A 27709-nucleotide genomic window follows, 5' to 3' on the forward strand; every position below is an offset into this window, starting at 1 on the left:
ACGGAAGAATACTTTTCTGAATTTGGAGAAAATTTACATATTTTTTCTGCCGTTTCACGTCATTAGATTAGATTTGACTTTTGATTGTCTCTATCAATGCACAGGGTAGCTTGCAAAAAATATCGGTATTTTTGTGCGATAAGCGTAAAAGTGGCCGGAACTAGGGAAAGTTGGCTGCTGTTGTAAAAAAGCAATCGATGTCTCAATCGATAGTATCAATGTTGGACAATAGCCGAGCATCGACTTTACCCCACAATCAATAGAATTGCCCGCCAAAAAATTAAAATCTATTCTCATACGACTTTATTGTCCAGGTCCATTATATTGTCGTCTTGACTCAACCAATTCTTTCCTCTTTTCGTTTTATGTTTAAAGTTTTGAGCTAAGTAAAAATAATGTTCCTATCGATCAGTGCTGTTCTGTTAAACGATATCGCAGCCGACAGCGACTCCACATGCAACCCTTTTTCATAACTGTAATTCTCTGACGCCGCGCTTCTGCATGAAATACATACACAAAATACATTTAATCAGTTGTTTTTAACCAAAATGACGGAGTTCAATGCAAACACCGTACTATGGAGCTTGGGTAAGCCGTTTTCACATTAGTTTTCTAATGTTCCTTAACTTGCGTGCAAATGAACAATCGTTCATTTTCGCAGATGATTACATTAAAGTACGAAAAGACGAAATGCCCATTTACTACAGAAAAGCCAATAAACTGAAGACAATGTCAAGCCGTACTCGACAATCTGCGCATTTGCAGTCGTACAAGGACGCCGAATTATCTCAGGACGAAGACGATGATAGTGAATTCAACTTTCTTACGGCGGAGAAAAGTATTGATGTGGACGACGCCGCGCACGCATCAAATATGAACCAGCTGAATTTTGAGAAGAATGATTTCGATCAGCTAATGTACAATGATCGTGCGGAAGCTAATCACGTGGATGCGAGTACTGAACAATTTGCAGCACCTAGTACGCCACCACGTCCGAGCATTAAATCGCGGCTTGGCATAAGGGCCCCTGCAAGCGGGGGCATTCGCGGACAGCAGCAGCCTCAGCAGAAAAACCAGGGTCCGATTCAGAAGCGCGGCAAAGGTTATCTTAACAATATCAACAAGCGCAACAACAGGTCTAATTACAACCAAAACCATGTGTCTGCTGGTTTTCATCATGGTCTAGACGTTTCGTTCCAACAGAAAGTGTCTTCTCAATTAAATGAACGTAATGCAAACATTGGTCAACTGCAGAACGTATTAAACAGCGCAAATGATGACTTCCAAAACTATAACTTGGGTCCCAATGGATCCACCTTCAATGCCAACTCGAATACTAATAATTTACCTTTTAACAGCAACAACTGCATGATGCTCTCGCATCATATGAACACCTCAAATTCGAACAGCTACGGCGGGATGAATAATCAGAATAATCAAGGATCTGGCAATTTGAACAGCTACGGCAGGATGCTCCAGAATAATCAAGGCCCCGGCAATTCGAACAGCTTCGGCGGGATGCTCCAGAATAATCAAGGCCCCGGCAATTCGAACAGCTTAGGCGGGATGCACCAGAATAATCAAGGCCCCGGCAATTCGAACAGCTACGGCTGGCAGCTTCAGAATAATCAAGGCCCCGGCAATTCGAACAGCTTCGGCGGGCAGCTTCAGAATAATCAAGGCCCCGGCAATTCGAACAGCTACGGCGGGCAGCTTCAGAATAATCAAGGCCTCGGCAATTCGAACAGCTACGGCTGGCAGCTTCAGAATAATCAAGGCCCCGGCAATTCGAACAGCTTCGGCGGGCAGCTTCAGAATAATCAAGGATCTGTCCATTCCAACAGCATCGGCGGTATGCTCCACAATAACCAAAGATCCATCAATTCGAACAGCTTTTTTGGGTTGCTCTCGAATAATCAAGAATCTGGCAATTCACACAGCTTCGACGGGATGCTCCAGAATAATCAAGGCACAGCCAATTCGAGCAGCGTTAGTGGGATGTTCTCGAATAATCCAAACATCACTAGACCCAATATCGTTGCAAACAATTGGAACAGCAGTGTCGAGATGCGCTCCAAAAGTCCAATCAATATCAATTCACGTCAGAATCGTTGGGAGTCATCGGCCAAAGGACAGCTTGAAGCATTATTGGGTTCTCCAGCTCCTCCAAAGAGCGGTATGTTTGTAGGTGAGGCGCTTGGTATGAGTCTAAGCGATTGCAAAACGGCCGATATTCGCAAAGTGACCCAGAACGTGTTGTTTTTGCTGGCTACTGGTGAAAATGATTCCCAAACCAAGGTAATGTATAATAAAAAGACTCTCAATTTGTATATTTTATGCGCATATTACTTTCAGCCAAACTACGGTGTGCATAATAAAAATGTACCCAAGCAGCGCCATTTGTGAAACTGGATGCCATTGATGGTGTATTAAACTAGCTGCATCGCTGGAATTATTATTAAGAATATATCATGACAATAGGTTAAGTGTAGCCAATTCAAACATGGAAGAATTAGCGGGCAGCCGGTATTGCCGGACGTGTGTGAATGCGCGTTGGTGTGGTGTAGGATAAGAAGAAGAGAAGTGTATAGTGGTGGCTGTAGTGTGAATGCCACATCAGAACACAAGAGTTGAGATTTTTTTGTTATATACGTACTTTTGCTGATAAGAACATGCTGAGCTGCTTATCAGCAATGCACAACAAAAAGTACTCATGGACAGCCGAGCCGAGATGTGAGAAGAGAAGCGAAAGCGGACGAAAATAGAAACAAACGGCGATAAATTTACAGCAAAAGGCGAATGTTCATACAGAAGCGATTCGCCGATGGAGGAACAGCAAAGCAGAACAGAGTAAAATAATAATCAATCAGTTAATCTGCTAAATAGTTAGAACGTGGAAGTGACATAGCCGAATCGAATGGAAGTGGATAGGATAGACAGGCAGATCGAGTGATATATTCCCCTTTATATCGAGAGCCTCAAGTGAATAATTATTTTGATTTCTGGTCGAATGCCGGCATACGACCATACGACAATTATCTGAACAAAGAAAATTCAATTATTTTTAGTTTTGTAAGTGCAGAAAGAACAAGAAATAAACGTATAACATTCAGATAAATGTTTGTTGTTCGTCAGTGCCCAGCATGTTGAAGTCGAAGCAATTCCTGCAGCGATTTTCGAAAGGTAAGGACAGTTCCCTTCCGTACAGAAGGTGATTGTAGTTCCGTTCCTGTCTGGGTCGCAATTCCATTTTTTGTTGGCAATCTCCTCTCCCCCCAATCATTCGGTTATACGCGCACCCACACACACTTGCTGCTCGCTGTTGAGTGGTCACTTGTTACTCCACCATTATCATTATCAGCTCGGATTGGGCAGAGCGTAAGGCATGTGTGTTTTGGCATTGCTAGGAATCCAAATTTGTACTCTAATGCCTGCCTATCTAGTCGTGAGACTCGCGACATGACAGTCTCCTCTGAAGATTATTTGCTAAATCTTTGGGCCTTTTGTCTTGATGAACTTTCTCCGTACTTTGACCAGTCCCACATTGTAGGCTAAGCAATTTCTGTTTAAACTATTTGTTCGACTTCAAACGGGCGCATATGTCATGATCCTGTGTGCAAAGCGGACTTTACCAGAAGGGCTGAGTAAATTATTCGCCGCAAAGGATGAACTAACCAAGTTTCAATTGCGCTCAATTGGTTCCAGAATATGGCAAGTTTACGCCCGCGAACTTCAAGCTTAAGCGGGCCCTGGTGGTGACCAAAATGTCGCGCTATGAATTCGAGCAGCTACGCCATCCGGGTCTGTCGAAGGAGCAGCTGGAGCAGAAGCTGCGCGACCGGGGCACCGATGTGGAGATGGTCCTCTATCTGCACAATCTCCACAAGGACTTTGAGCGACGCATCGTGCAGAGCTTCCAGGATGTCGGGTGTGAGGTGAAGCTGTCCAGCAGGTGCGTATCGCTACCTTCAATGTGAGTGCGAGTGTGAGTGTGGCCAACTAACTTTTGTCGATGTTGCTGTTGCTGTGTTTATGTGGTGCTTGTGTCGTCGCCGTCATAATCCACGATTACTACCTACTACTACAATTGTATTTCCACCATCCACATAATGTGTCTCTCATGTGGCCCCCTCGCTGTTGACTTTACTAAACGAGCAGACTTGAATTTAGAAGCTCATTGAGCAAAGATGTCATGAGCTGGGCGGATGTCATCGTTCCTGTGGGCGGTGATGGCACCTTTCTGTTGTCCGCCGGCCGCGCCAGTCCCCTCTTTGCGCTCAGCCAGCAGAAGACGCCAATTGTGGGCTTCAACTCGGATCCGCTTCACTCGGAGGGTCGACTCATGCTGCCCAAGCACTACTCGGACAATCCCGCCGATGCAGTGGCACGCATCAAGAGCGTAAGTTGTGTTATACTTGATTCTACCGCCTGTGTGTGACTGGATTCTGTTTGCTTTGTAGGGGGACTTCAAGTGGATGCATCGTTCGAGAGTCCGCACCACGCTGCTGGGCAGCAATGGCAAGATTCCAGAGTCCACGGATCTGTTCCGACACACAGAAGTCAAGATGGAGCAGGTGACAACGGATCCCGAGATGCTGGACAATCACATGGCCAGCAAATACAAGGCAAAGATGAAGCGCATCCTACCCTATTTAGCTCTGAACGAGGTGAATGCGAAAGAGTCCAAGACACGAACAAACTTCTAACTGCGACATTGATTTTCAGGTTTTCATTGGCGAGCACATCTCGTCCCGTGTGTCCCATCTGCAGCTTGTGCTCGATCATCAGGATGTGGTGAACAAAACCAAGTGCTCGGGACTGTGCGTTAGTACTGGCACTGGCTCTACTTCGTGGCACACCAGCATCAATCGCATCACAAGCAGCGACGTAGACGATTTGCTGCGATCGCTGCCAAACAGCAACTTCGCCGATGTACTCCGGCTAAGGGAGAATGCTGAGGAGATCGCCCAGCGATACAACCAAGGTCTGCTGTTTGCACCAGACGATCCGCGGCTCTGCTACTCGATCAGGGAGCAGATATGTGTGGGCGTTTGGCCTTCGCCGAAGACATTTAAGGAGCGTGATTTCGTGCAGAATGTGTTTGTCAAGTCGCACTGCATCGATGCCAGTGAGTAATCGATGGGCATCATCTTTTATGTGGCATTTACAATTTGCATTCGCTTACAGATCTGGTCATAGATGGTAGCATATCCTATCCATTCAACGATGGCGCCAAGGCACTGCTTGAGGTCCATCCCGAAGATGCCCTCCTGACGATCGCCCTAGACTGATTACTGATGCCTTAGCATGTCTGAAATTTTAAAATTATTTAAGGATGCATTTTGCAGACTACTTAGAAGTTTAAGCTCAAAAGTTATTTTGTTATTCTATAAACATTTATTTAAAAAGTCCCTAAACTTTCACTTTCGATTTCAAATTCCTCTGTTTGCCTCCTAAAACCTTGGTTTTGCTTCTAGTCAGCTTCTTTGGGGGCTCATCTTCGATCCCATCCTTAGAAGGTCGCCTCCGACTGCGGGCTTTACCTTTTTTCTCGAATCGCGCACTGTCCACGGACTTGAAACGTTCGTCTTGTAGGAACACCTTGCCCTCTTCACCAGTGGCGGACTCTGCATGCTGAAGCTTCCGTTTGCGACGAATTTCTTTCAATTTATCCTTTTGCTTTTTGCGATAGCTGCAAAAACAAATAAAGAGAATTAATAAATGATTCCATAATGGCCTACTCGGCAGCTTACAGCGCCTCCATTTCATCCGGATCCTTGCCCTCCATTATCCACGTTTTGCGTCTGTAGTTTTGAGCACGCTCATCAAAGTCATTGTTATCCAGCTGCATCTCCGACTCGCGTCGCGTCACATTCACCTGCATGAAAATTCGCTCCACCATTCGCTCTAAAAGATACAAAACAGGGATTTTAGCAAGGAGATACAAGGATAAGGCAGGCTGATCACATACGATCTATTGGATGCTCTGTAAGCTTTGTATTGATCTCCGTCTCGATGGCGCCGAGAAGTTCCAGGTCGCGCGGAAAGCGAAATATGGAAATGGACATGCCTTTGCGGCCAGCCCTCGCTGTCCGGCCCACGCGATGAATGTATTCCTTGGGCGTCCGTGGCAGCATGTGATTGATCACCAGTTCCACGCTGGGTATATCCAAACCGCGCGCAGCCACATCCGTGGCAATCAGTGTGCGGATGTGATTGGACTTGAATTGACTGAGGGCAGCCACACGCTCCTTCTGCCGCATAAATCCGTGCAAACACACATTGTCAATTTCCATGCTCTTCAGGGTCATCGAAAGCAGTTGACAGTATCTGAAATTGCATATTTGAGTAATGACTTTTGAGGTAAATGGTGTAGCACGTACTTTTTTGTATTGGTGAATATCATGACATTCGAATTTTCGTTCGCCTCGCGATATTTGCGCAGCGACTCGATGAGAACCATGTCACGATCGTAGTCAGCGCACAGCAGGTATCGCTGATCCAGAGTGTCTACAGTGGCCACATTTGAGTCCTGCGACCATTCGACACACTAAACAAAAAGCAAGTCTATTGAAGCAAGTCCCTTTTGTCATTAAGGTATACTCACATCCTTGGCTATGGGGAATATACTGGACTCCTTCATAAAGTCCTTCATTGTGGCGGAGAAGAAAAGGTTCTGTCTGGTGCTCGGCAAACATCTCTCGATTATGGCCAGGCTCTCATCAAAGTCGCCGTTCAGCATGCGATCCGCCTCGTCCACAACGAGATATTTTAAATTATCAAATGAAAACGTGTCACAGCCCGTCAAGTGATCGGCCAGACGTCCGGGCATGGCCACCACAATGTGCGGACGCTGCATTAACTTCTGGCTTTCGATCATCTGGTCAGTGCCGCCGGACACGACACACACGCGCACACCCATAGGCTGGCCAGCCACCAGAAACTGCTCCGAGATTTGATATGCCAACTCATGTGTGGGGGTTAGCACCAAGGCAAAGTGGCTCACTGGCTCCTCGCTCAACTTCTCCAGTATGGGCAGGGCGAAGGCAAAGGTCTTGCCCGATCCCGTCTGGGCGGCGCCAATGCAATCCTTTCCCGACAATATAGCGGGAATGCAATTCTGTTGTATGGGCGTAGCGCCTTTAAGGCCTGAAGTCCAACAAGTTCAAACATTAGCAGTCATTTCCTAGTGGAAAGCAGATATAGTTACCTAGTTTTGTCAGTTGCTTGACCAACCAAGGACGCAGTCCCAGGCTCTGGAACGGATTTGTCTCCTTTCGCTGCATTTTTGTAAATAAAAACACAACGTGCGCGAGACGTCCAAAATCATTGATGGCACTATCGATTTTTCGATAGTCGAAAAACAATCGATATATCGTTTCTGTGAAAAAGTACTATTTTGAAGTCTAGAAAATAATTAAAGTGCATTTAAAAAGGATGTGCAGAACCAATTACCTAACGAAAAACCTCTTACCACAAAATAACTGAAAAAAAAATTATAATTTTTACAATTGTAAAGTGATAAAACCATCGATGGTTTTTGTAGTCCTAGAGACTATGTTATCGCGTGATTGGCGCGGCTCGGTCTTAAAAACTAAAATGTAAACATTCATTATTGAAATGGCTGAAAATTCAGGGGAACAGGAAATATCTGTGGCATTCAGTGAGCTACAGAGCATAGACCAAGAAGACATTGTAATCCTTATCGATGTTGAATCGGCGTTAAGGGTCTGCAGCGAATGCATAAGGAACAAAAAGGCCAAGACTGCGGACGTACTGGCATTATGGCTTAACAAAGTACTCGGGGCATATATTAATGAAGCGGTATGCTGTGTCGCTGCATTCAAGGAAATGTGCGACTGGTTTCAAACGATGGTAAGCAATTGCATGCTCTCTAATGTCCACCAACAAATCTTAAAATCTTCACTCTTTTTCAGAAATCAACTTCAGCGGACAGCAGCGATCTGATTTCCGTACTTGCGGAGGCCCTAAAATTTATAACAACGTCGAAGGAACAGTTGCTCAAGTCCGGCGAACGTCTAGTATACGCGGCCGCCTTCTTTCTATTTTCCATTGTGCATGGCTATCTGGGTGAAAGGTGAGTTAACGATTCAGATTCATTTAGATGATAACATTTGGAATTTCCCCCCAGTGAAAATAACTCTAAGCGCAATGTCCTGAAGGAACATATTCCAAGTGCCATCGGCCTTCACTCGGCTGTGCTGTCCCTGCTGAGAGACACCACCGCCAGTGCAAAGAAAGTGAATCCTCGCATAACACCCCGTAAGTCTTTGGCGTACTTAACACGTTCCACGTGCTCACTCATCTGGCTTTCTTTTACAGTGATCCAACAGATGAACGAGATATCTGGTTTCTTGGGCACTAAGATCATCCATTTGCAGGCATTTACAAAAACAAGCAAAACCATGACCTATATTTGCCTGCAATACATGCGATATGTCGATCGTGGCCAATGGGAGGCTGGGACCATGCCTGATTGGCTCAAGGAAACCGTCTTGCATCTAGGCGACACGGTTCTCAATCAAATGGAGACAATCCAAAAGGAAGTAAGTACTCTCCAGAGCATTTAACTAGTTACAAGCTTTAAAAATTCACTTTTTTTTTTTAAAGGATACAGTGACTGTGCCCTTGGAAAAGGTGGAAGAGTATCTGAAGGTAACGCATACATATCTAATAATGCTGTACGAACTCTTTAAGACCGAGTTTAAGCATGTTGACGAATCTGTGTCGGAAACCCTCATTGAATTGCTAATGAGTGGCGCAAGGTAGGTCGGTCAATTTCCACGCTTTTCTTGCATTTTATCTTGGTTATTTTAGGACACATGATGTGGGTGGGGATATTCCATTACTTGTATCTAAATATATACGACCGTGCCAGCTAAAACTCTTTGAGTTGGCTTATCCTTTGGAGGACTTTCAAGAGGCAAGTTAAAATCATATTTTTGATTAAGATGTGTATTAATCGAATGCTTACATTTTAGCGACTTGTTGCTTCACTTAACGACCCGGTGGATGCAGAACATGACTTTTTTTATATTTGCTTGGATTTTGTAGCTGCTGTCACGGTGGAAAATGCCGTTGTAACGCCTCACACCTGTCGAACATTGCAGAAAATATTTGAATACATATTTAAAGGTATATTTTGTGTGAAATATGAATCATTATTGTTGTAATTTAATTGTGTCCGCAGATGCCTCACACTTTGTGAATGCTGACCATTACGAACGAGTGATTGAATCCTTTGCCAGCCTTATGTACTTGGCAGACAGCGAGGAACTAAACAACTACTTTTGCACTGGTGTGTTCCAAGAAGATCCCGTCACATCACAAGCCTGCACGGATATACTTATGCTCTCGTTTCGGTTGTAACTGCCTTCTGATTTCCCTTTCATACAATGACATAACTATTTATATGACAGGTTGATGGAGGTAAACACGGATTGGAACAGAAACACACTAGTCCAGGCCACTAATTACTGGAAGAAGTGCAACAACGCGTACGCAATGTTCTCCCATTACCCGAGTCAGTGGCATGTGCAGCGCTTCCTGAAGTATTTCCATGGCTTGGGCAAACATGAGCTACCCCCATTCAGTGCCCAGAATTTTCGGTATCTGCAAGCTGTTGCACCTGTAAACAGCAGATATGGGGAAAGTCTACTGGAGCGCTTGCAGCTCCTGGGGAGCGGCCCACCAAATAAAATAGAGCTGTACTATGAAGCGGTGAGTAAAGTCGCAAGGAGAATATCAAAATTTGTAAGTTGTGCTTTACCAACAGGCTGCTCTCATGGAGCTATTGGCACAGCATAGGAAAACGGATTGTTCCAAGTGGCTTCAACAGACCTATGAATTCGTCAAGGAGCTACTTGGGGACGAAAAGTGCGACACATTCACCAGTGTATATTTCAAGCTGGTGGACCAAATTAGCCCATCCGCACAGCTGCAATTATTACGGGGACTAGCTCCTGTTGTCGGCCACTGCAACTGGCAGGTCCAGAAGTTTCTGCATACCTGCAAAAGCAGCGATGATGCACAGCTGAGGGCGTTCAGCGCACGCCACGCCATAGATAAAGAGTGGCTGCCTCTGCTGGAAACATTGCGGCAGAAACCATCGCCGGGGCCCACCGCAACAGCGGACAGAAACTGTAAAGTGTTGACTAAATCAAGCTACAACCGCGAGATGAAGCACCACTGTAAAGCGCAGGGTCTGAAGCGTAAGCGGATTGAGAGCACACCCAAGGAAATCGTAAGGGAACTCTACGACAGTTCGCTGCAGCTGGGCCAGAGTGCAGCCGGCTTGGATGCTGCGGATAGAGAGCAGGTGAAGAAAGTCGTCGATAAGTTGCGTAACATTCTGAATGTGGTAGATTGTTGATAAGCTTAAATGAATAGTCCTCGAACATTGATATCATTGTTATACATTCAGCATCTGGTGTTCCATGGTATTTTCGGTCATATGGGATTCCACAAAGCGCGAGAATTTGTGGCTTATAGTACGAAGATCACGTTCTTGAAGTAGAATACCTAATAAAGTGAATGAATGGTTCTGTATGTGCAGCCTGCCATTGTTACTGACGAATGCAAAACTTACCCGCAATCGATGCCGATGTATAGCTGACAAAACTGCCAGCGAAGAAGGCGCGCACCGCCACTCGCGTTATGTCCGTGCGCCTAGCTGGTGCCATGGCGCTCAGAGCTGCTATTAGAATGCCCAGGGAACCCGGATTGGCGAAGCCGCAGAGGGCGAATGTAGCGATGGCAGCGCTGCGACTCTGCAAGCAAAGGCACAGATAAAAAAAATCGATTCGATCGCACGGAAGGAGTAGAGAGCGAGTAATAAGTTTTACATCAACTTTGTTTTCTTCGATCAATTCGCCCAGGTGCTTGTAGGCCACGAACTCATTGATGAAGGTCTTCTCGGCCACCACAAGTCCAATTCGATCACAGTCATAGTGGGGCACGCCCATGATGAACACCAGCGGGACGAACATCTTACTGAGCAAATACAGCAATGTGATCTCATCCTGGCCAAGCATCTCAAACATCCACTCGATGGCGGCACTGAAGAAGTAAACGATCGCAAGGAAGGCAATAATGTTCGAGACAATACCCAGGACAATCATCAGAGCGGCTGAAGCGCCGCTGATTGCTGCATCCAGGATGGAACTGTCCGGCCTGCAGACGATGATAGACGATCGTGTGGCAACCAGAATTGTTAGCGGGCATAAAGGAACTTACGATTTCTCCAGCTGGATATTTTCCGACCTGGTTCGGGACTCCTCAATCTCCGGGTAGAAGAGCTTGGAGAACGCCAGTGATGCCGGAGCAGCCATCACACTGGCCGCGATGAGATGGGCTGGCGACGCGCCAAAGGAAATGTAGGCGCCCAGCACTGTTCCCGCCACTGTGGCATAGCCCGAGGTGCAGATCGTGTGCAACTCACTCTTCGTGAGTACATCGATGTACGGCCGGATTAGCAGGGGACTCTCCGACATGCCTAGGAAAACATTGCCGGCCGCATTGACGCTCTCGCAGACAGTGGTGCCGACCATCGACTGCAGCAGGAACCCGAACGCGCCCAGGAAGAACTGCATCACGCCCAGATAGTACAGGCAGGAGGTGACCACGCTGAAGAAGAATATCACCGCCAGTATGGCAAAGGCAAACACGAACTCGTCGCAAATGCGATCGCCATAGACGAAACGGGCTCCGTGGCTGGCAAAATTCAGGAAAATGGTTACCTTCTCGCCAGCACAGTCGAACACGTCTCGACCAAAGGCCAAGCGGAGGCACAAAATGCCCAGCACCAGCTGTCCCAATATGCCATGCGTAACGATCCGCCATGGAATGGCCTTGTGGTGCTTTGATACGGCGAATCCAATGAGTAAGAAACACACCGGTCCTGCAAGTCCCACCAATTTGTTCATGTCGTCGCGGCATTCGAATACCAGATAGGCCAAAGCCAGGACGATAATAATGAGCAGCATTATCATGGAGATTATCCTATTAAGTTAGCAGGAACGATCAACTATGAGGAGCAGAAGAAAACCTCGTTTTGCGCCACACTCACCTTCGGCGACTGAACTCAATCCACTTGTCGAGGGCCGGATCGATCTTATTGTCATACAATTTTTGGCCGATAAACGGCTTGAAGACCCAGTAGTACAGCCAAAGTATATAGAAAATTACAAAGAAAAATACGAGAAATCCGTAGCCATGGCACCAGTTCATTTTGCATAGTATAAACGGCTTAAATTTTGGTTCATCTTCATCGTCTAGGCCGCTGTTACTCTCTGTTGCATTCGCTGTATTATTCGAGGACGCCGGATCGTCTGTGCTGCTCGGACTAATACATTTGCTGGTGTTCCTGTCTGTAGATGATAATGCCGTACCACAAATCAATCGAAAAACTGGCAACACTTACCATATGTAATGTAAACAACTGTTGCGGCTATGAAATACGAAATCAACAGAATGTGAAAAAGTATATGGACCACACGTAGAAGAATTCCCCTCTTTTTCGAGGGTTCCTCTTCCACGTCCAGTGGTTGTTCCATTGGACCGGATTGATCGGTGTTTGTGTCTCTTTTAAACATGGAATGTTTTATGTTTCAACGTATGCTCTATTGTCATATGTAGCCTGGTAGCCTGATACAGTCCCCGAAATACTTCTAAAACTACTAAATGGTTTGTTAATGAAAGTTTCATGGATACCCTCTGTTATTTTTTAATAAATAATATGGTTTTTCTTTTTATTATTCTTAAGTTGATCAGCTATCTGTAACGATCTAAGATCTCAGCCTGTGTATTCCTATCCGTGGGTGGCATTACGGCGACCCAATTTCTGTATGATTTTGTCGTAGTTCGCCCTCTCGTCGTCTTCTTGTAAGAGTATGCCTGAAAGAAGCATTGAAAGAACATTAAATATATTGAATTCCATGGTTTAATATATGGTTATAGTCTGCTGCTAACCTGCAAAACTGGCGGACACAAAGCACACAATGCTGCCCACGACAAAGGCTCTGAATGCCACCGAGGTGATGGTGGAGCGTCGATTCGGTGCCATGGCACTCAGCGATCCAATGAGAATACCCAGCGAGCTGGGATTGGCAAAGCCGCAGATGGCAAACGTGGCAATGCCACCGCTGCGAGCCTAAGACAGTTCATAGAGGATTAGCATAGTCATATATGGATAGTTGGACAGTCCCGACTTACTGTGATTTCGCCCGCTTGTATGTAGGCGCCCAGTCGCTCATAGGCCACGAACTCGTTTATTATTGTCTTTGTGGCCACGACCTTGGCAACGAGATTACAGTCTTGGCTCGGCACGCCCATCGCCCAGACGAGCGGAATGAACAGCTTGGAGAATATCCACTCAAAGTCGATATCATCGACACCCACCAGATATCCCAGCCAATTGACGATGCCGTTGAGGAAGGCGACAAAGGCCACAAATGCCACGATATTGGCAATGATGCCCAGGACAATGGGCACGGCATTGCTGGCGCCGCTGGACGCAGCATCCAGCAAAGACGAGTCCTGCCTGTGTGTGTGTGTGTGTGTGTGTGTGTGTGTGGGGGGGGGGGGGAAGGTCAAGCTACATTGTCTCAATGGATAATTACGATTCACTTACGATTTCTCCAGCTCAATGGACTCGGATGTGGTCTGACTCTCCTCGGTCTCGGGCATATAGAGCTTCGAGATGGCCAGCGTGGCAGGGGCAGCCATTACCGAGGAGGTAATCAAATGGGCGGCGGATGCCCCGAAGGACAAGTAGGCTGCCAGCACCGTGCCGGAAACTGTCGCAAATCCGGACACCATTATGCTGTGTATCTCGCTCTTGGTCAGCTTGTTGATGTAGGGCCGGATGAGCAGTGGACTCTCGGACATGCCCAGAAAGATGTTGGCCGCGGCGGTGACGCTCTCGCAGACGGTGGTGCCCAATATCTGCTGCAGTATCCAGCCCAGCTTGATGACCACCCACTGCATGGCGCCCATGTAGTACAGGATGGAGATGAAGAAGCTGAAGAAGAAGATCACGGGCAGAATGGCGAACGCAAAGACTTCGGCCTTAATCAGGAAGTCGCCGAAGACAAACTGTGCTCCATCTTTGGCGTAGTCGAGGAACGTGGCGACCTTCTGGCCCAGACAATCGAAGATATTCCGCCCCACCTCCCAGCGTATGCAGAATATGCCCAGCAGGAATTGGCACGTGATGCCTGTGATCACAATGCGCCACTTAATAGCGCTGCGTTTCGTGGAGAAGCAATAGCCACACAGTATGAAGAAGCAGGGGGCCACCAGCGACACCAGCTTCTGCGGCTCATCCTTAGTCTCGAAGTACAGAAAGATGGCCAGAAAGACCAGCAACAGGGCAATGCAGGCCAGCGAGACAGCCCTGTAAAGTACACAAGAAAATGTAATCAGATCTGTCGCGAATATATCGTAGTGCCCTGCCCACCTGGTTCTGCTAAAGTTGTGCCACTTTCGGGCAGCCGGCTTAAAGGTACTCCCTGTGCAGCCAGAGACCCACTCTCGGCTTGAATATATAGTAGTAGAACATGCCAATGTAGATGAATCCCAGCACGAGCAGCAGCATGCCATAGCCAGAGCACCAGTTGATGCCACAAAGAGGATTACCTGACGAGTTCCAGGAGCACTCGTAATTAGCTACACAAATTGAATCAAATAGAGTTCAGTTAGGGCACTATGAGTGATATAATTCGAACTTACTGATGTCGTTGTAATGGTAGGTGGCATACGAGAAGTAGCCCACGACCAGAAGGTGCAATAGAATGTAAACCGAAATCTTCACGATGCGTGCTATTTTTGGATTTTTATAGAAGAATCCCTTTCCTTCTTCCCCCCTTTGTGGCAGCTCGAGGCCGTGCTGTGGCATTTCCTTAAATGCTGCCGCATTTGGCATGTCCAGTTCCCGCTGCAAAGCGGAAATGATTGAAAACCAATCAATCAGTGTTCAAGGGGTATATTAATCTACATATGTATATGTACTTACATGATCCAGTTCGTAGCCATTGTTTATGGCCCCCTTTGCCGTATCCGTTGTCATCTGTAATGAAAAATCCCCCCCGAATGGTTATACGACATCGTAATCTTTTATATATTTTTACAATCTGCAAAAAACAAGTTTAGCCTCAAGTGACAGCCGATTAGGGGTTTTTGCCTCAAATCACACTCGAGCAGGGGGCGATAAGTCAGGAAATCAGATTCTATGCCTTGGTTGCTGCTGGTTGTCAACGCATTCTACAAAACTTAACCTGCAACGGACACTGTGGCACTATCTAACACACTCGTGCTAAGGTTAAGGGCGAGCAAGTGATACTCGTCATATGTATTATCGATCGTAAACCACTCTTTTGAGCCGTAAATATGCCACTTCAACTGTCACTCGTAATATATAGTATATAGCAATTATTTCCTATAGATTTTATGGCCTGGCCCCAGAGGGAGTTTGTCTTGAAGGCTGCAAAAACGTTTTCAGTGCTGATAGCACTATCAAAATTCCTTTAAGCAGAACTCGTGAAATAGTTAATCGAACACTAATTTATAATCGCAGAGTTATGGTTATGGTATATCCGCCGTTGTATTTTATAACCACATAATAATATTAGTCACTGGAGAAAATCCAGCTTAAAGCTGCAACTACATCAGATAAACGACTCGTAAAATCACTTGTGTAAATAATATTTAAAAATCTGCCTGTACATACATATGTATATATATGTAAGAGTTGTAGCTTTGCATTCGTTTTACGCCAGTTAATTCACCTTTTTTTGTTCTCTGTTGTTGTTTTCGTATTTATTTTTGTTTGTGTTTAATTTATGCTATCGTTTGTAGCGGCTATCAAACAAGTTTCCAAAGTCGTCGACACGGTGCGTACTTGGCCGAATACTGATGAATGATTAGTGGTGCATTTGCTTAGCTCTTAGCTGATTTCGGGGCTGTGACGGGGCTAACTGCTCTGCTCTACCATTGTTCTCGATGGGCAGTCGCGATCATACTAAATTCAACCGACTTCATTAGGGCGCTTAAAAAACGTACTTAATACCGCGGGTGCCGCGCATATCAGTTTCGTATGTAGATTGTCACGGGCAAAACGAAGTTAACAAAAAAATAACCATGACAAAAATCTATCAGAAATCTTTATTTTGGTTCACAGCGGAAAAAAGTCAAATTAAACTAAATTAAAAATGGAAAAAAATGCACTCTGACGATGAAGAATGAAAAAAGGAGAAATTTACATATTCGCATTCCGCATTCTTTTTTTGTCTTCGTCTTGCATTTTTCTAACTCGGGGAAGTCCAAAATTAGCGCTTGCGTCAGCTGCTTCAGTCATTTGAAGTTGAAAGTTTGTGATATTCCGTCGCAGTAATTATTTTGCAAAAACAGCAAATTTAAAAAATTAAAAAAAACAACATTTTTTTAGATATGAATCGTTTAACAGTAGAGACAACAGTAATTTCAGTTTGCTCTCTGAAATAGAAAGAAAGAGATAAACACGATATGCAAACGCTTTACTGTTTAGCCATTTAAGTCTACGAACAATCAAATGATCCTAGTTTTAACACTTAGTTGCTCTGCTGCGGTATTAAACAGTCGCAACTTTATTTTTTGGGCATACACTTAAAAAATCATTGTAGCTTCTATGCCTGGTATTGCCAACGTGATTTATTTTGCTGCTCGTGCGATCGCAGTGTAGCGTGGAAAAGGTAATAGATTGGACATGTTTATTGCTTTATCAGCTGGTTGTTAAGTTCCAACGAAGCACACGAAGCCGAGCGGCCATATAACTCCCCACAGATTGCTTGCGATAAAGATGACGTTGTAGGCATCTGATTGAGATTGCGATATGCTGATGTTGATGTGTTGTGGGCTTGGGCATTCCTTGCAGGTTCGCCAAGCTGGTTGCGACTAATCAGATGTCACAATTGATGGGCCAAGCTAACCACTGGCTGCCATAAATAGGCAAAGGGCAAAGTTGAAGTAGGGCTCTATCTAATCGCGGGATTCGCACGAAAGTAAGCATATCTTATCGTCCAACACGAGCCCCTTTATCTGATGCAATAGCCCCTTATCCCTTCTAAATCATTGACAAGTAACACAAACTATATTTGACTTTTACATATATATATTTGTATATTGTATTAGATGTTTTTTTTTTTTTTGTATAGATTTACAAATGTACTTAGTTTCTGATGATCGAGTGGTATGGTATGTTAGGATTATGCATTGAATAGCTGTTTGACTTAATGAAAATGTGTTCCAATTCAAGTTCAAATTCAAGTTCAAGTTTCTTGTGGAATCTTAAAAAAAAAAACAAACAGAAGCCCTTTTTTTGTTGATTACAAATAGAAATATTGAGATTAAGAACAGGCTTTCTGGGGAGGGCTGGGGTTCTGTTGCAGGGAAGGCACTTTAAACCTAGTGACTTATGTACGAGTATACATACTATAACAAATCTGTTGAATGCATTCAACTTCCCATGAGCCAATATCCAATATTCGTAAAATTAGTCGAAAATGCATTAGTCTGCTCTGTCGCCCTTGGGGTGTTTCGCTTTTGAGGGAGGGGATGGTGCAGAAGTCATCGATTAATTTGGTCTACGTTCTGGCCTAAGGCAAGGGGCAAGTCTAAGTGTACATATTTAATAATTATATTCGTATAAAATGTGTGTGTGTTTTTTTATGTGTGTGTGTGTGTGTGTGTGTGTGTGTTCCAATACATTTTTTGTTTAATTCAATTGTAGCAAAAAATTCGCAAATTCAACCACATCTAAATCACAGACTCCTAATATAAGAGAGATTTAATCCATTAATAATACAAATTTCGACCAAAAAATTTGTTTAACATAGAACGAATTGTAAATTATAATTATAATTAATTGTATATATGCATGTATGTATGTATAACCCTGCACGGGTGCCGCTTATGCGTATGCCTATGGTTGTTGGGTTAGGAAACCGGCGAACTAAAAACTAGTTAAGTCAACTGGCCCTACAAATACAAACAGAAAAAAACAAAAAAAAACATATGTATAATAAGACCAGCATATATGTATGTATGTATGTGTGTGTGTGTGTGTGGGGGTGGGTGGGGCGAGGGAGAGACAGAATATGTTGGGCCACTAGGATAACGCAGTCGATCGATCTACTCCTGCTTGTGGGCCATCAAGTGGTGGTGCTTGTGGTGATGGCGACCGCTATGATGATGGTGCGTGGCATGGTGATGGTTGAGCACCCGATGCAGGTGATGGTTGGATATCGGCTCCATTGGCTCGCTATTGCTTGCCGCGGCCAACAGTTCCTCGGCCTCCACCTCGCCCTCGGTCTGGGGCGCCGCGGATTCCGATTCGGATTCGGATGCATGCTGCTGCTGGTGATTGTGGTGATGGCGTCTGTGATGCTGGTGGACCTGTTCCCGGTCTCGCTCCCGCTCCCGCTCCCGCTCTCGCTCCTGCTCCTGCTCCTGCTGGCTCTCCGTCTCACTGGTCTCGTCAAGCAAATTGTCCATTGTTTGTGAATTGGGTGTGGTTGATTCGGCGGGGCTGATGTGGCTCCTGCTCTTCGGGATACTGTATACGCTCTTCAAGCAGTTATGTGGCGAAAGCAATGCGCTGACATTAAAGCCAACATCTATCCTTGGGTATCTGTAGAGACACAAACATGTTAACTATTTATTATTTATACACATTTGAACCGCGCGGCTACAGAGATGGGATGCCAAAGGCGAAAATGCTTGAAACCCGATGTGTAAGTTTATTTAAAAAATAATTGCATACTCTTAGGCTGATCGTAAAATCTCTGAAGTGTCTTTTGGGGGTTAAGTTAGTTTAATTCATTAATGGAATTGTAAGTGAGACTGGAACAAGAAAGAAAGGAGATCGAAATCCCAAGCAACTTCTTTCCGCATCTGATTTCCTCTCATATCGAACGCGAGAGTGTGACGTGGCAATGGTGACGTGGTCTGGTCTGCATGAGGGGAGGCATCTGCTTACCTGGGCATTGACCGACTTTCCAGATAAGGCACAAACGTCTTTGATCCGTATGCGTTCCATGGGACAGCAGGGTCTGAAAGATACACGTGGAGGGATCATATTAATATCGTCTGGTGTCCGGTGCTGGTGGCATGCAATGCAGTGAGAAAATCGCGCAAAAAGATCATCATGCAAAAACGACAAAGTAGCAACAATAAGAATAACAAACTGGACGGAACCAGCACAAAGCACAAAGCGCAGTGCAACTGAACAACAAAGAAAGCCGAGCATTGGCACATGGAAAACGAGCAGAGCAGAGCAGAGCGCACAACGGTGCGTATAAGCGATTAGTATTGGTTTTAGCATCTTCAGATGAATTACTTTCTGCAGACACATCTTGGCCGCCGACGAGTATCTTACCGATCCATTAAGAAAACTCTCAATTCATGAATACAAAAAAACCCAGGGGACCTTCGTAAGTCCAGACTTTACTTCCGTTCCACTTTTACGCCTCATGCAATTTAAATTCGGACGGAACAATCCACCAAGCCCAAGCCCCAATCCATTTCGTAAGCTATTCGGACACTTATTCTTTTTGTTTTTGCTTTTGCAGACTACTCGAATGCGGACGCGGACTGTTGCTGACTGCACACATCTGACAGCAGACGACAAGGTTTTCCCTTCTTCCCTTTTTCTGTTTCTGGATATATTGGTGGCACAATCTGATATTCGTATTTTTATTGTGATTTGGCGCTTTATCAGCACAATTTTGGTTGCCTGTCTGGGCGTGGGTCTGGCCTGTGTCCGGCCCCCCAAAAAATCGCTCTCTGAGTATTGACCTTTCGGGGGATTGTAAATAAATTCAAATACGCTCTGGTTGGGAAAAGGGGCCTGTCTCGCGGCTACTGACTGAGAGAGCGAGAGAGAGAGAGGCAGAGAGTGTGCGACTGAGGGACACTGGGTGAGATAGATGGTGAGAGAAAGATAATGAGAGTGAGAGAGACTGGGAGTGATCTGCACCCGGTCTTGGGGAGTTAGTTAGACATGGCAAACAACACGCTTACCTGCCTGATCGCAAGTGGGTGGCTCGAAGTAGAGGCCCGGCTTCAACGGATTCTCCTCGTCGTCATGGACCTCAATCATAAGCAGCCCCACAACGCTGGGTATCAGCTGCTGGGGCTGCTGCTGCTGTTGCTGGCGCTGCTGCTGCTCCCAGTAGGCCAGGGCGCACTTAACGTCGATCTCCACCCATCCGGTCATGCTGCTGCTGAACATGGTCGTGTTGCAGGTGCGCTTCTTGCGCTCTGTGGAGGAGATGGCAGAGCGAATGGATCCTGGCTTAGATTGACTGACAGACAGAGCACTATCCCGCTGGCTACACACCTAACTTACGTTTCTTCTTCTGCTGGTGCACAATGGAGACGGTCACGCGTATCTGGGGACCCACCTCCGCCTGGTCGGGGCAGAGTGTGGCCGTGGGCTGATCCGTGCTCTCCTGGCTCTGGCTCTGGCTGGGACTTTGTCCGGGATACGTCTTGTAGAGACGCAGGAGGGCACTGCTGGGCCGATCGCCGTTGTGGTCGAACACGCTGTTGGCAAACTGCAGGGTGACGTTATTGGCCAGCTGCCAGTTGGGGATGCTCGTCTCCGCATTGCAGATGGGGTAGCCGGCTTTCTCGGCTGACCTGTTGACATTGGGCTCGTTGGAAATTGCCTTGTGCAGCCGCTTGAATATCTCGTTCAGACTGCAAGAGAGAACACACAAAACTTTCGATCATTCACGCCTCACAGTTCGCGATGTTCACTCGTATGCCCAGTCCAGCCTATTTATAATCCATTGAAGAAATTTAGTTCAAGTGTTTATGTAAAGCTCTCTTAATTGACATTTGAGCGCTGCCTTCGTTACAGAGGCAACAGCCAAGCGGCGGCAGTCTGACAACTGGAAAAGTGGCGGTCCGGTTTGCCGATTTGATTCAATTTAACCATCCAGCAGATAATTGGGTTCGATTAGGATTGAGGGCAGTAGAGTGGACCCTTTGGGAAAAAAACCCGAGTGAGCGAATCTCAATATTCGACAAGTTCGAGTATTCCACTCTGGATCTATTGATACCAGTACCCCACTCTATCTGGGCCCCCCCGCTCAACCTGCCTGTGGGATTTGGATTTACTTACCATTGAAATTCAAGCACTGACAATCAATCTATTTTCTTTTTGGCTTTTAGAAATCGTTTTGCTTTGAGATAAGCGGCCAACTTTGGACTCTTGGAATAGTTGAGATAAAACAAGTTCGGTAATTGAGCTAATGGATGAGATAATGCCGCAAGGGCAGTAGTGGTCATACCACACTATAAAGATACCACACCACACCACACCACACCGTAGATTAAAGTCATTTCCCATGAATATAAATTTACCATTTGGCATTGATATGCAACTAAAGCGAAACTTTTGGCCCTGTGAAAGAGCATCGCCAGGAATAGTTCATAGATTGGCTTGGCCTGCCTAATATTAGTTTATTGCCCAATAAGCTGTCGTACTATCGGAGTATTTACTATAGCTAGTTGAATAGAGCAACTAGTCCGAGGCATTTGCGCTGATTAAATGCCTAGCCTCCTCACTCACCCCCGTTTGCTTGCTTGCTTGCTTTGATTTGGCTTGGCTTTGGCTTATTTGGGACATTTTCCAAAGTTGATTATGAGCTAAATGTGCATAGTGGAGCAGGCAGACTCGTGTCACTTAAAAACCCATTGAGATCGAGACAAATGTGTGTCCGTCCCCCCAGTTGTCAGGGCTCTCTCCCTCACTCTCTCTCTCTCTGTCTCTTGGCGTGTCTGCGGCTGTACAATCATCGTGACGGGGCAGGCGACAGATCAGAGACCAGAGAAAATCAGAGTGGGGCAGAGCAGACAAGAGAAGACAAGACAACAATAGTTACTTAGCTATGATCTAATCTGTCCACACACACAGAAAATTGGACAATTGTATATGTCTGGATCGGTAATTGAGACGCGCCTGGCAAAAGTTGATCAAATGACTTTTTCTTTTCTTTTATGTCACTTTATAATATATTTTTTTTGTGTGAAAATAACTTAATTGTTTTGGATATTTTGGAATTGCCCGAGGCGCAGTTTGTCTAGCCGAAAAAAAAAAATTATGAAACATGTTCAGATCAGGTCGGCTGGCGGCAGTCTGCACCCAAACTGAACCAAGTCGATTCGACTCGAGTCGAGTCAAGTCGAGTGGAAACGCCTTTGGCTTATTTTGGTTCATGTTTATGTTACGATCGCATCGAATCTGTCTGGCCAAGAAATTCCAGGCAAAATGGCCCGCTGTGGAGTTGACTTTTTGCCTTCTCCGCGTCCACGTCCACGTCCACGTCCGTCTCTGTCTCAGTCTTTGTCTCCGTCTACGTCTCTGCCTCTGACTGTCTGGAGGTGCTGTGTGGCATGAACTTGAAAACCCGTTGAGTCGTGCCGTCTGTCTGGGCACCCGTCTAGACATATTATTTGGTCTGTCGGTCTGACATTCTCCCAGTCCTAGACCCTGATTGCAGCCTAGAGGAGCAGCTGTATCTGTATCTGTGTCTGCAGATGCCTGTTCGTGCGTGAGTCACGCAGGCCATCTGCTGAAATTTCACATTGGGCATGCGCACAGGCAGAGTTCAAGGCATTGGCACAGGTGCATAGACAGACAGAAAGAGAGAAATATGCTGAGACCAAAATTTGCATTGGCCTCCATTCAAGCTGAGGACTGATGCCAGATGCCTGAGGCTTGAGGCCTGTTGCCTGACGCTGATGCCTGAGCCTGAAGTAAAGTCTGAGTCTGAAGCTGGGGCTCTCAAATATCTTTGAATGCATCGCCTCTGTGTCTGGGTCTGTGGTTTTGCAGTCCGTTGCCTTTGGCCACAGCAGCAGCAGCAGGCAGCAGGCAGCAGCAGCAGCAGCAGCAGAAACGGCTAGACAGTGTCTCGCCGGTTGCACTTCATTATCATGCAACAAACAGTGGTCGGGTCGGGCAGACGTCGGGCGGCAGTCAGTCAGTCAGTCAGTCAGTGAACGACTCAGACCGACCGCGTCGCTTAGTAGCCACAAAAGTACGCCTACAACTGTTTGCATTCAGCTGCAACTTGGATGACGATGGCTGATGGGGCATGGGGCATGGGGCATGGGGACGGGGAACGAGCGCAAACATGTCTGCTCACTGTCTCAATATTACTCATACGTCATACATTTGGCTCTGCCTGTCTCTCTGTCTGTCTGTTTGTCTGTCTGTCTGTCTGTCTGTGCGGAACAGAACTCTGCTAAAGCAATCAAATAAGATGAAACAATTTAGATATCAGCTGTTATACTTCGTACTCGTACGAGCAACAACACATACACCTACATATGTTTGAGCCAACACCATGCATTGTAGGCGTATTGTACATAATCGTACTTACATACATATATGTATGTACATGTACATATTTATATATTTATATATGTTTGTGGAAACGTAGACTGTCTCGCATAGCAACGACCTACAAAAAGTTCATTAACGGAGCCGGAGTCAGAGCCAGAGCCAGCATGGCCCAGACTGCTCCCAGACATTTGCCAGACACCCGGCGGGCGCACGGATGGACGTATGGATGTATGGACGGACGCACACAAAGATACAGAGGTCGCCGCGGCGACTGCAACATACAGCTGTGTGTGTGTTTGTGTGTGTGTGTGTGTCTGCATTGTGCAGCGGCGTCGTCGCGACAGTTGTACTACAGTATCTGATGGATACAACAGATACCATTGATAGATTTCCGTCTGAGAGATGTCTGTGGCATCCCATGGACGGGTAACCATTGAGAAAGGTTCCCTACCCCTACCCTCTGGGATGCTCCCTCCGTTGATGTTTAATCGAATTGCCTTGCATGGCACACACTAGAATGGTTTTATTGGTCATTATGCCAATGATTCCCTAATGACTAGATCTGATGAATACACCCGATTAATAAAGGCTTCAAGCTCTAACAGAAAATCATTCAATGGAAAGTGAGTTTTGTGGTCCATCTGGAGATTCACTAAGCATGGAAACTTTTCGAAAAGTGATTACAATATTTTAATCGCAATTCATACAAATTAAAATATAAAAGTAACACGTGCCGAAATATTAATTGCAGTAATTAAATTTTCATCGTTTATAGATATGGCATTTGTAGATACTTATTTATTCCCTGTTTGATTTTGGCATTGGGCTTAAATCGTGTTCGACAGGCACCGAAGCGCAAGATGAACAATTTTCAATAATATCGAAGTACACGTTTCAATATTCATTCGAGGTGGTTGGCCCCATTCGGGAATTGCATAAATGTGTTTAGCCTTGAGCGGATTTCAGATTTCATATTTCAGATTTCCGATTTCTAGATCTGCACTAATCGCGCACGGAGAAAATTGCGAATATTTGTGTTGAAAAACGGCAGCTGAAAAATGTGTTTACAGATTCCAGATATGTACCCATTGGCATTCGCCGTTTCATTGCAATATGCATTTGTTTTCAAACTTTGTTTACAATTACTTTATTTTTTTTAAGGTTTTTTTGTACTCACAAATAAGTGATTTAAAAAAAAACATTTTGTTCAGCTGGTCATTTGCCCGTGCGGAATGTCTTTTAATAGAATTTCTATTCTCGGCCCCTAATAGGCGGGCGGGCTACAGTGATTGATATGATTGACAGACGCTTGGCAAAGTGTCGAGCCAGGTACTCACCGCTGCGAGGCGACGTGCTCCAGATATTGGTGATTGGAGGACTGGGTGGCCTCGTCCTTGGTGTTGGGATTGCTGCGATTCTGAATGCTCTGTATTTGCTCCTCGGTCAGGTCGAACATGTTCAGGATGGTGCGATTGTAGGGATTCACCACCACCGACTGGACACCGTCCATGAAGGCCGAATGGTTGAAGCGGGACGCCTGACAGTCCCTGGACATGGACATCAGCATCACCATCAGTATCAGCAGCTGCAGCAGGAGCACTCGGCTGCTGCTCCGGCCGCACTTCTCACAGCACTCAACACTTGCCATCTTTCTCGCCTTGATTTTTAACTGAAGGTTTATTGTTTTTAGGCACTTGATGCACTTTTGGCAGCTTCTGGATCACGGCGCTATATAACTATATGCACAAATTTTCCCTGGCACACAATTTTCACCTGAATTGCATCTTTGGTTCGTACGGGAAATGTATTTCTCTTTTGCTGCAAACCGCTTTCGAATTTTTTGTGATTTAAATTTTTGGTTTCTGACTCTGCCGCGGGTTCGATGTGTTCGCTCTAAGAACCAAGTATGAAGTGATTTGCGCGAGTGTTTTTTAGTCTTAAATAACAAAAAATTTGTGGTACTTTGTTATGGTCGTAAACGCTGCGTTGCTGCCCGACACTGCAAGAAATTGCAGCCGGTGTCTGTTCACAGCTTGTTCCTCACTTGAGTGTGCAATATACGCTTGAATATGCTCATATACTTTACTTAATAATTATATTCTTTAGAGTATGAATTTGTGATTTAAAAATGTAGCTTTGAAAAGATCAGAGTGTGAGCCTTTCTTTATTATTTTTGATTAAATAAATGAAATGGATATGGAATATAGAGTATCTTTGCATATGAACCTCTTACACCTTTATTTGTCTGGGTTTCGCTCAATAAAATCTCCGCTCTTCTTTTATTACCCAAAGCGTTTTTACAGTGTAATTTACTCGTGTACTTCGGCTGATTGTTCGGCTGCCATTCGGCGCAGTCGACCAACCAATCAACGTTGCGTATCTGCATCTGTGTATGCCTGTTGTGTGTGTGTGTGTGTGCATGTGTGTGCAAGTGTCCCCGGCAGTGTATCTGTGTATATGTGGTCTCGCGAGACGGCTTATCGCTCCTACCATAGAAAGTGATATTCCTGGTCATAACCACACCGGCATAGAGGTAGGTTTGCTGGTCCAAGATTCATTTCAATTACTACGAGTATCAGGCCCCTGCTAAAGCATTTTGTTTTCTGCTTAGCGTATCTATAGCCCAGGCAGGGGGAATACGTCAATAATTGCAATCATTCGACTAATCACGACACGCTCCACACGAGTATCTAGCAAAGTTTCCTATTCCTATAGCAGGCAGAGGTGCGTGAGCGATTAGATTTGAATTTGAAGTGATTCGGGGCAACCGCACAATTAGTTATGACTTAATCAAATTGTTTTGATGCTCAACTCTGTGTCTGTTATCTTACGGGGCTTGGTGCTCGCATTACGTGCTATGCTAGATTTATATTTATAAATTGGCTTTATCATTGCTCGTGACTTTGTTGCTTAGATGCGTCGCTTAGATATTGTGCGTGCAGATTAATCAAACCGGTCAGGGCGGCCGCTGCTTTCTCTCTCTCTCTATCTATCTACCGAAAAGTGCGTAGTTCATAAGTTGAGTGCTGAATTAGGCGGATATATCCTATTAGAGGTGCGTGGTGCCTGGTACGACATTAACCCCAGAAAGCCTTACGGCCTAACGGTCATCCTACTATATAGCAAAATTATTGGCTGTGCCTGTCTGTCTTTCGTATCCCAAAGAAGTAGAATTATTCATTCTGCTCTGTCCATTTTGCATACGGAAATCAAAACAGACGAGACTTCAAGGACGTTCTTGATTTATTTATTTATTTACTTTTGTTGTTGCAACATCTAAACATTATCATCATTAAGAGTTCCATCATCATCATCATCATCATCAGAATGATCAACGTTTCGTCTGGACCAAAATTGAATTTCAAAATGATTGTATAATTTGAATCACTTTATGAAGTCTGGATTTCTCACCGTCTGCCTCGTTCTGTCTCCCGTCCATCCATCTGATATGTATGTCTGTCTGCACATCGTTTAAGCTTCGAATGAAACACCTACCGGAGAGTGAGAGAGAGAGAGAGAGAGGAGAGGCGGAGAAGACCCCCTCAGACGGCGACTGTTATGTAAAATTGCAATCGCATCAAATGCTCCGAATCATAATCCCACTCCCCGAATACCAAAAAGAAAAAAGAGCAAAGAGCAAAGAAATACAATGAAACACTCGTATGGAACGGAACGAAGCTCTCCCTTCCCCTGTCTTCAGGTTTATATAATATTGTTTGTTCGGGCAGAATTTGTCCCACTTTGGGGACAATGTAGACAGATAATCAAAACACCCACGAAAATAAACACCAGACCAACAGAAAGTACAGACATCCACAAAACAAGACATATGAACATACGAGTATTTGTAGGTATATCAACGATTGGAATGTGAAATGAGTCAAGCCAAAACTAAGACAGAATTTGGTTTCAGTTTTTTGATTTTTCATTAACTTTTCAAGGCTGTTGTCTCGCCTGATCCCATACCATCGCATCGCATCGCATCCCAGTAATTGGCAGTTAGTTGTGGTTTTCTTTTGATCTTGATCTTGATCGATGGACATTGGATCCGCAACACAGTTTTTGGCATTTCTCTGTGTTTATTTTCAAAACCAATTTTCTGGCAAATTTGTACCACGAGTATGCCTCACGCTCGGGCGGGCCACTTTAGGCAGCTTAATTTTAAACGGTAGCCGGCACTGGCAATTGCCGCCAATGAGCAACAATTCCGTCCGCCTATCAGCAGGTGCAGGCAGGCACGTGGGGGGCGTCGTTTAATACCGGTAGCACCACTATCAGCCCCAACATACCATCCTA

At 45.3% G+C, this 27709-nt stretch overlaps 6 protein-coding genes across 12 annotated transcripts; 2 read left to right on the forward strand and 4 right to left on the reverse strand.

Annotated features, from left to right (window-relative positions):
• The first annotated feature begins 429 nt into the window (after positions 1-429).
• LOC111073528 (NAD kinase 2, mitochondrial) lies at positions 430-5409 on the forward strand. 5 transcript variants are annotated; one of them, XM_022365870.2, is made up of 8 exons: positions 480-588; positions 662-2298; positions 2356-3183; positions 3706-3952; positions 4171-4399; positions 4461-4667; positions 4726-5128; positions 5188-5409. In XM_022365870.2, exons 3-8 carry the CDS (start codon positions 3144-3146, stop codon positions 5289-5291), a joined length of 1230 nt encoding a protein of 409 aa, XP_022221562.2. In that variant the 5' UTR covers positions 480-588; positions 662-2298; positions 2356-3143; the 3' UTR covers positions 5292-5409. The 5 variants fall into 5 exon arrangements, with proteins under 5 accessions (XP_041449281.1, XP_022221558.2, XP_022221557.2 ...); XM_022365867.2 differs by having other exon boundaries at positions 481-588; positions 4159-4399; XM_041593347.1 differs by lacking the exons at positions 3706-3952; positions 4171-4399; positions 4461-4667; positions 4726-5128; positions 5188-5409 and having other exon boundaries at positions 430-588; positions 662-1681; positions 1826-2298; positions 2356-3108.
• Positions 5387-7357, reverse strand: LOC111073529 (probable ATP-dependent RNA helicase Dbp45A). Its single transcript, XM_022365871.2, has 6 exons — positions 7211-7357; positions 6608-7149; positions 6384-6550; positions 5972-6330; positions 5754-5907; positions 5387-5692 (listed from the first exon to the last, which is right to left on the reverse strand). Exons 1-6 carry the CDS (start codon positions 7284-7286, stop codon positions 5413-5415), a joined length of 1578 nt encoding a protein of 525 aa, XP_022221563.2. The 5' UTR covers positions 7287-7357; the 3' UTR covers positions 5387-5412.
• A 116-nt stretch (positions 7358-7473) lies between these two features.
• On the forward strand, positions 7474-10591 carry LOC111073530. Its single transcript, XM_022365872.2, has 10 exons — positions 7474-7875; positions 7938-8098; positions 8153-8283; positions 8344-8567; positions 8632-8786; positions 8839-8944; positions 9003-9156; positions 9212-9383; positions 9441-9741; positions 9797-10591. Exons 1-10 carry the CDS (start codon positions 7621-7623, stop codon positions 10391-10393), a joined length of 2256 nt encoding a protein of 751 aa, XP_022221564.2. The 5' UTR covers positions 7474-7620; the 3' UTR covers positions 10394-10591.
• LOC111073526 (solute carrier family 28 member 3) lies at positions 10083-12664 on the reverse strand. Its single transcript, XM_022365863.2, has 6 exons — positions 12443-12664; positions 12089-12389; positions 11257-12021; positions 10866-11193; positions 10610-10790; positions 10083-10542 (listed from the first exon to the last, which is right to left on the reverse strand). Exons 1-6 carry the CDS (start codon positions 12612-12614, stop codon positions 10433-10435), a joined length of 1857 nt encoding a protein of 618 aa, XP_022221555.2. The 5' UTR covers positions 12615-12664; the 3' UTR covers positions 10083-10432.
• Positions 12665-12739: 75 nt separating this feature from the next.
• LOC111073527 (solute carrier family 28 member 3) lies at positions 12740-16050 on the reverse strand. Its single transcript, XM_022365864.2, is given in 9 exon segments — positions 12740-12915; positions 12991-13171; positions 13234-13561; positions 13652-14416; positions 14480-14520; positions 14522-14688; positions 14752-14956; positions 15035-15088; positions 15807-16050. Coding segments are annotated over 8 exon segments (1827 nt in total). The 5' UTR covers positions 15807-16050; the 3' UTR covers positions 12740-12829.
• Positions 16051-17728: 1678 nt separating this feature from the next.
• On the reverse strand, positions 17729-25320 carry LOC111073581 (protein anachronism). 3 transcript variants are annotated; one of them, XM_022365956.2, is made up of 5 exons: positions 24751-25320; positions 20405-20757; positions 20077-20316; positions 19034-19106; positions 17729-18685 (listed from the first exon to the last, which is right to left on the reverse strand). In XM_022365956.2, the coding sequence occupies exons 1-5, from the start codon at positions 25059-25061 to the stop codon at positions 18187-18189; spliced, it is 1476 nt and encodes a 491-aa protein (XP_022221648.2). In that variant the 5' UTR covers positions 25062-25320; the 3' UTR covers positions 17729-18186. The 3 variants fall into 3 exon arrangements, with proteins under 3 accessions (XP_022221648.2, XP_022221646.2, XP_022221649.2); XM_022365954.2 differs by having other exon boundaries at positions 20396-20757; XM_022365957.2 differs by having other exon boundaries at positions 18570-18685; positions 20081-20316; positions 20396-20757.
• Between the last annotated feature and the right edge of the window lie 2389 nt (positions 25321-27709).

Source organism: Drosophila obscura, unplaced genomic scaffold (assembly GCF_018151105.1).
Source record: "Drosophila obscura isolate BZ-5 IFL unplaced genomic scaffold, ASM1815110v1 contig_186, whole genome shotgun sequence".
Classification (NCBI taxonomy): Eukaryota; Metazoa; Arthropoda; class Insecta; order Diptera; family Drosophilidae; genus Drosophila; species Drosophila obscura.